At 36.5% G+C, this 8,622-nt stretch overlaps 1 protein-coding gene across 1 annotated transcript; it reads right to left on the minus strand.

Moving 5' to 3' along the window:
• Positions 1-214: 214 nt before the first annotated feature.
• Positions 215-1,150, minus strand: LOC306640378 (olfactory receptor 8G50-like; the record flags this gene model as incomplete). Its single annotated transcript, XM_079104592.1, has 1 exon — positions 215-1,150. The coding sequence occupies exon 1, from the start codon at positions 1,145-1,147 to the stop codon at positions 215-217; it is 933 nt and encodes a 310-aa protein (XP_078960718.1). The 5' UTR covers positions 1,148-1,150.
• Between the last annotated feature and the right edge of the window lie 7,472 nt (positions 1,151-8,622).

Here is an 8,622-nt window from a genome sequence, read left to right on the forward strand (position 1 = left end):
TTTGACCCAGTTATCCCACTCCTTGGTTTATACCCAAAGTACTTAAAATTAGCATACTAGAGTAATGCAGCCACATCAATGTTTATAGCAGCTCAATTCACAAATCAACCTAGTTGCCCTTCAACAGATGAATGGATAAAGAAACTCTGGTATATATATATATATATAAAACCCCTAGGAACTGTACATTGTTTTAAAGAAAAATACTATTTTTCTACAGAAAATTTCTTTTTCCAAGGAGTTTACTTAGGGCAATTTTGACATCCTTATTCCTCAGGCTGTAGATCAGAGGGTTCAGCATGGGCACGACAGTTGTATAAAACACAGAGGACACTTTCCCTTGGTCCATGGAGCTGACTGATGTTGGCTGCAGGTACATAAATGCTAGAGATCCAAAGAAGAGAGCAACCGCTGAGATGTGGGAGCTGCAGGTGCTGAAGGCTTTGGCTCTGCCCTCAGAGGAGCGAATGCGCAGAATGCTGGCAATGATGAAGATGTAGGAGCTAAGGATGGTCAGGGTTGGAACAAGGATATTAAAGGCACTGATGCACAGACCTACTACCTCATTGATAAATGTACTGGAGCAGGAGAGCTCCAGTAAGGGATAAAGATCACAGGTATAATGGTTTATTATAGCCTCACAGAAAAGCAGTCTAACCATACAGACTATGTGAGCTGTGGCACAAATCAAGCCCATGCTATACACCCCAACTACCATCCAGGAGCAGACTTGAGTAGACATGGTTACATTGTAAAGCAAGGGGCTACAGATGGCAACATAGCGGTCATAGGCCATTGCAGCCAGCATGTGACATTCTGCAATTGCAAAAGCTGCAAAGAAGAAGAGCTGAGTCATGCATTCAGCATAGGAGATGGTGTTTTTCTCTGTCACAAAGTTCACCAGCATCTTGGGGGTGATCACAGTAGAATGGCAAAAATCAATGAAGGAGAGACTGCTGAGCAGGTAGTACATGGGTGTGTGCAGGTGAGAGCTGAGCCCAATCAGTGTGATCATGCCCAGGTTCCCCAGGACTGTGAGCACATAGATTCCTAAGAAGAGGAGGAAGAGGGGCAGCTGGAGCTCTGGTTTGTCTGTTAATCCAGCCAGGATGAACTCAGTCACTCTGGAGTGGTTTCTTTCTCCCATTTTCTTCTGGGAATTCTAAACAGAGAAATTCTTTGAAATGCATATTATTAATCCATTGCACAAGAAAGTGTGAAACAAAATTTGCATCTTTCAGCCATGTCGCATTTCCTCCCAGTACTTCATACATGTCATGAAAGACTTTGGGATCCCAGTTATATGTGAATTGTCAATAATTATCAAGTAGAACTATCCCTAGTTTTCTTCTGTACTTTAATTGTACTCAGTCCCTTATCCCCCAAAGAACTGTTCTTTTAACTAATAAGGTAAAAAAAAAAAATAATCTACATCAATTCCCTCAATCAATACTGCTCTAAATGCCAAATGACTGAAAAAAATTTACCTTAAACATAATTAAATTAGGCATGATGTCCACTTGCTTCACTGTTATTCCACATCGTACTAGGTGCTGTTGCTAGTGCAATCAGGCAAGAAAATGCAATTAAAAGATATCTACATTGGAAAGAAAGAAGCAACACTACTACTTCTACTAGTAAATGATATAGTTGTCAATATGCAAATGCCACCAAAGTTTGTAAGAAATCTGCAAAAAGATATATTAGCAGTAATTAAAATTTGAACAAGGTAGCAGACAAGAAGCTCAATATAATAAATCAATGTATTCCTACAAAGTTGCAATAAACAATAAAAAGCCATTTACAATACCATGGAAAAGAATAAAAAGTTAGGTATAGATTAAAAAGATCAATGCAAGACATTGCATTTAAAATAACAAGTATTGTAAATGGAATTAAAGACAAGTATATGGAAAGACAAACCTTCAACATGAAATGAAGAAGAAAACCTTGCACAAAGTGAAATTTCCCAAATTTTTCTATAAAAATCAATTCATTTCCTATCAAAACCCTAGCTCTGTTATTTTCAGATCTTTACAGGATGACCATAAAATTTCTATGAAAATGCAGGAGAATCTAGGTAATTAAAGCAAAATTGAAATAGAAAAAAAAGTTGAATTTCCATTTCTCAACAAAAAAAGGTATATAAATGGACAACAAATATATGTAAAAAATTAACATCTTTGAGAATCATGGAAATCCAATTCAAAATTACACTGAGATCTCACCTCACTCCAGTTAAAATGCCAATCATTAATAACAAAAACTTTTAAATGCTGCAAGGATGGGACTGTTAATTAGTACAAACATTATTGTGATCGAAATGGAGGTTCCTCAAAGGAATAGCAGTGGAACCACCAAATGACCAGCTATATCACTTCTGGATATTTGTCCAGAAGAGTTAAAGTCAGCACACTACAGTGATATGTGCATACATGTGTTTATAGCAGTGCAATTCACAATAGCTAAATTATCAGTCAACTTAGGTGTTCATAAAAAAAATAAAGTTTGAAGTCTCACATTTACCCATTATCAAACTTATAACAAAGTTACAGTAAGCAAGACAGTGCTATATTATTGTTTTACATACATCCAGATCAATGGAAATAATTGAAAATTCAGAAAAAAAATTATATCTGTGATGTATGTAACTTTTAACTTGGAGATAAAATAGAGAAATAATAAGGTTTTTAAAAAAAGATTCAGGCACAATTTGATAGTTACATGTAAAAGAATTAATTTGGACCTCTTTCTCACATCATCAAATTGGATCATAGAATTAAATGTAAGACATTTTAACGATTATGAAAAAACATCACAAGACTAAGTCTTTGTGACCTTGGATTTGATGATTGTTTCTTAGATAAGATGACAAGTCTGGAGGCTAGCATAGAAAATAAATGGACATGAATATTAATTTATTTTTCTTCTTGTTTATTTTTTTTGCTTTAAAGAACTCCACATAGAAAGTGAAAAGACAAACCCAAGAATTGGAAAAGTCGATTTCAAGTAACATACATGAAGGAAACTCTTACACCTTAGCTATATGAAAAGAGTAAAAAAGGAATACCCCTGGGATATCCTGATTCAGTACTCAGTATTTGCTAAATCTCTTGCAGTGGTCTCAGGGACAGGGCACTGTTATGTGGTAAAGGTGAAAACAGAGGACAATGCCTCATAGTCATGTGAACTCTGAAGCCTCTAAAGACTAACTGCAAGTCAGAAATCTTGATTTATTTCTCCAGAGAACAGTATTTAACCTTGTCTTTAAGAAAAACATTCTATCAAAAACTTGGATGATGCCACAAAGAAATCATTATGAATTTATAGATAATAGTAATGAACATGTATTTGGTGAGAATATTTCAAGAAGATATTGCTAGACTGTGATTATGCACTGATATTAAAACAAATTTAATAGTTCTAAGGAAAAACTTTGCTGTGGGTATTTGTGTGCAGAGATGAATGACATAAAAACCTTTATCATCAGAATGTTAAAAACTAGAAGGGAACAAGGAGGCCCATTGGACGCTGTGGTAAATACCTTGATTGAGCAGGAGCTACAGGACACAGTTATTATAGTTCTAGATCAGAATGGGGTTCAGTGAAAGCTAAGGTAGATTAACAACATGATAGTTTCCCTTCTATGTCCAAACACACATGATATGAATATTACCTGAAAGAACCTTTGGTAGGTCTTCAGTTTTAACTGATAATTCCTTTGGATTCACTTTTTCTCTGCCGTTTTGTCCTATGAAATCCCATGTAATGGATAAGGTCCTTTACTTACCATCTTTAATAGTGACATCACATTTAATAAACAAATTTTGTGTGCCCATGGGCATGATATTTTGTTTCAATGTAGGATGTACTAATTTGGGATCTTGCTTTCTTCTACACTCAATTGTAAGTTTATTACAGTGCAGGTGCAGTGCCCTGGACTTAGCAAGTCTCAGTAAGGATGTGATTAATAATATCATTGCAAGAGCTTAGAGATATGTTCATACAGAATCCAAATGAATGAGCCAAACTCTCACACTGTTTAGGTTGAAATGAGTAAACAAAGGAGCATTTGCCATGATTTCATACTACAGGAACCTGGGAGATGATAGGAAACCTATCATCAATCAGGAGGCTTGATTCTTACAATGAGGACAGGGAGAAAGAAAGAAAACAACCATTTGCATTTCTATTAAGTCTGAGAGAGAGACTTCAGGAGAGATTCTAAAAGTTTGAAAGTCAAGGTCTGGGGCTCAGACTTACCCTTTCTTCTTCCCAGAGAGTTCAGTAATGTTTATTTTTTCTTAGTTACTCTGGAGGAAAAATGACTTTGATGGTATGAGGAGTTGATAGACCAAAGAATTCTTTGCGTCAGTAATCATGATCTCTGATGCAGCTGATGTCGAAAGACACTTGGCCCTCTGCAAAGGTTGGCTGATGTGATGGTGACTTGCATGGATGATGACGTTTTTGTATACTGCATAGAGATAATAAGAGTGTGATTAGGAGTAAGCAGTGATAATGACGTCCCATGGGAGTCTCACCCCACAGGTATCTACTCTGGGGAATATCCACCTATTTCCTTTTCCACATTGATTCTCATGCATTGAACATGGTAACATCTGTACAATCCATTGTTCTTGGTTGATTATGAATTTAAAAGGAGGGGGTAAGAGATATTGTTAGAGCTCAGTGAATTTTATGACAAGACATAGAAAAATTAAAAGTTTGGTAAAATTTTGAGATATGCACTAAAGGAATTTTCTTAAGTCATTATCCTACTGATACTGCAGTTATCAGTTACCTTGATGTGTTCTACTTCTTCAGATGTTGAACTATAAAAACAGAGAAGGACTCTCAGGCAAGCATAGAAGTAGAAAGTAAGAAAATTTATTTAAGGATAGTAAAACATACTTTTCCCAAGTGAAATAAGGGGATCCAAAGGCGGAATGCATGGAATGAGGAATTCCTATTCCTTTTATACATCTCAAGTTTTCCTCTTTCTCCTGCATTCTGCTCCCTCATCTGTTCATTTCCCCCATCCTGTATAGTGACTGGGAGATGTCAGTGGAATGACCAGGGGGTGAGCAGGTGGGCTGGAAGGGCCAAGGTGGAGTGCTAGGCAGGAAGGGAGCAGCAGCCCAGGGAGCATTGATTAGTAGCCTCTGTCTGCTCAGGAGGTGCTTCATTACCAACCATTTTGGGAGGGGTGGTATCCAAGGGCTCTGGAGACTTGAACATTCCAGTCTCCCAGGGGTGGTTTCCAACTTTCCAACTCAAATGTGTACCATTTTCTCCATTTTACCCCATTCTATACCAACTTACCCTTCTATACCAACTGCCTGTCTTTAATTCTGGCTTCACTACTAGGGAAAATAGAAAGGCAGGAAATGACACCATTGTCTATACATTTGAAAGATTTAATTTCTTTTATCTCCAATATATACATTCTGATAATATACATATTCATAAACCAGGAATTCTAGGGATGTGGTAACTTGGGAGCTGAATAGAACAGTTTGATTTAGACATAATATTAACAGTTTTGGATATTGCTGATGTCTCAGGAGAAGTTCCTAACTAATGGAGAAAAATAAGGAATTTTTTCCATCTATAAATGAGAGAAAAATTTGCAGAATAATGACAACATATATGATACAGAAATTATTTTCACAACAAATTATTCATTTGGAAGCAAAATTACATTTAATGTTATCATTATTATGTAATGTATACATTTTGAGATAGAATGGCAATGAACTTATTTTATTCATTTCTAGGCTCTCTCTCCTGTGCTCAGGAGGCACAGGTTCTCTGCTACACAGTACTTGAAATCCAAAAGGAGAATGCTGAGCACCTTGAACAGCAGGATATGGAACTACTGACTTTCAGGCATGTGGTCACCGATTTCTCTCTAGAGGGATGGTCATGCCTGGACCTTGCTCAGTGGGATTTACATAAGGATGTGATGTTATAGAATTGCAGAAACCTGGCCTCCCAGGATTTTGCTGCCTCTGCACCTTCCCTGGCCACCTTTCTGGAGCAAAGGAAAGAGTCCTGGAATTTGAAGAAGCAAGAGAAAATAGCTACATTCTCAGTTTCTCCACTGAACATGGCAGGGTGGATCTGGGCAGCATCTCTTGACCCCTCTACAGCCCAGAAAGAAAGCAGCAGAAGAACAGCTGACCAGAGAGTCTCCACAGGAGCTCAGGCAGAGGGGCAAACTCACATCCTAGACCCACTGTGGTGACAGTAAAATGCTGGTGAGCTACACACGCCTGTTCAGAGGTTTCTGAACCATAGATGGCCCACAGAGAGCCAATACCCATGGGCCCTGCAATTTGATAGCAACACTCAAAAAAAAAAAGAAAGAAAGAAAACAAAAGACTCTGGGTAGGGTCATGGGTATCAGAAATTCACCAACATATTCACTAGAGCTCAGATACAGATGAGCCAACGGACTCTACTTCCCACTAACAGGGACAGCAGCCTGGCAATCTACATTGCCAGGGAGGGGAGGCTTCTGTTCCACAAACTGGCCACAGAGAGCCTGAAATCACAGATCCTATGCTTGCAGACAGCCACCAGGCTTTATTCCACATTAAAGAAAGCCCTGTGAAGGGGAGCAGCTACACAGCATCCTTTGGCAGGCAGTACAATAGCCCTGAACCCTGCACCCAGTAGGAACAACAAGCAGATGCAGCTCAACTCCCCATGAGCACATAGCCTCAGGCCTGCATGCTAACAAGGAGGAAACAGGTGTGAGAAATTCAGAGCCACCAGTGAAATTAGTTCCTGTGCCCCAGCACCTGAAGAAGAATCCAAGGTTGGACGGTGATGGGTATCTTCTGAAGGTCCCAAAGCCTGATGAAATTCAAGCTAGGAAGACTCAATAAGAATTTTCTCCACTTTGGAATAAATTATTAAAAATATCTCTCACATCCATTTTGATCATATATATATATATTTATATTTATATATATATATAAAATCTTCATTTTGCATTGATAGTAGTTCCCTTTGTATTTGACATTGTACCTTCATACCATTTTAATATGGATCTCAGTTGAATTCTTAATGCAGACACTCAAATTTAGAAGGTCTTAGAAGGAGGTCATAGATATGTCTATGAAGCTCTGAAGCTCTGAAGGATGCCAACCAAGAATACTATACCCAGAAAATTAAATTTCAAATTGATGATGAAATGAAAACGTTCCATGATAAACAAAAGTTAAAAGAATTCAGAACTAGAAATCCTGCACCATAAAATATGCTTAATAAGATATGTCATGGATAAGAAATAAAAAATAAAAGTGAAAACCAGCAAAGGGAGAAACTATACTAGAAGAACAGTCAATCAAAGGAGAAACTAATTCAAATTAAAAAAACAAATAAATTAAAATGACAGGGAATGAAAATTATATCTCAATAATAACATTGAATGTAAATGGCTTAAAATCATCAACCAAAAGACACAGAGCAGATGAAAAAACAAGACCCAACAATATGCTATCTCCAAGAAACCCACCTCATAGGTAAAGACTTCCACAGTCTGAAGGTAAAAGGATGGGAAAAAACATACCATTCACATGAATCTCAGAAACAAGTAAATGCTCTATCCTCATATCAGATAAAGTGTACTTCAAGCCACAGTTAATCAGAAGGGACCAAGAAGGTCATTTCATACTACTTAAGAGAATTATACTTCAAAAATAGCAATTGTAAATATTTATACCCCAAATGGTGGAGAATCTATGTATTTCAAATAAACCTTTCTCAACTTCAAAAATCAAATAGGTCACAGCAGAATAATACTGGGTGATTTTAACATGCCTCTCTCATCACCGGATACATCCTCCAAATAAAAAGTGAATAAAGAAACTATAGAACTAATGAATCCTATTAACAATATAGATGTAACAGGCATATATAGAATATTTCATCTGAGGACTGAATTCACTTTCTTCTCAGGAGCACATGGATCCTTCTCTAAAATAGACCATATGTTAGGCCACAAAGAAACTCATAACAAAAACAAAGAAATAGAGATGATACTTCAAATCCTATCAGATCATAATGAAATAAAATTAGAAATCAATGATAAAATAAAAATAGAAGCTACTCTACCACCTGGAGACTAAATAATATGCTACTGAATGACCAATGGGTAGTAGAAGAATTCAGGGATGAAATAAAAAATACACAACACAACTTGTCAAAATCTTGGGACTCTTTAAATGCAGTTCTAAGAGGAAAGTTCATTGCTCTGAGCACATTCTTTAAAAAAATAGAAAATCACCAAATGAATAACCTACAATTACATCTCAAAGCTCTAGAAAAGGTAGACAAATCAAAACTAAAAACAGAAGACAGGAAATAATTAAAAATCAGAGCACAAATCAGTGAAATTGAAACAAAAGAAATGATCCATAAAATCAACAAAACAAAAAGTTGATTCCTTGAGAAAAATAAATAAAATCAATAAACTGTCAGCCAAATCAACAACAAAAAAGAGAAAGAAAACTCAAACAACTAAAATTTATATTAAAAAGGAAATATCACCATGGACATTATTGAAATTCAGATGCTATTCAGAAACTATTTTGAAAATGTATATTCCAA

The sequence above is a fragment of the Sciurus vulgaris genome (genome assembly GCF_902686455.1).
Source record: "Sciurus vulgaris genome assembly, chromosome: 11".
NCBI classification, from domain to species: domain Eukaryota; kingdom Metazoa; phylum Chordata; class Mammalia; order Rodentia; family Sciuridae; genus Sciurus; species Sciurus vulgaris.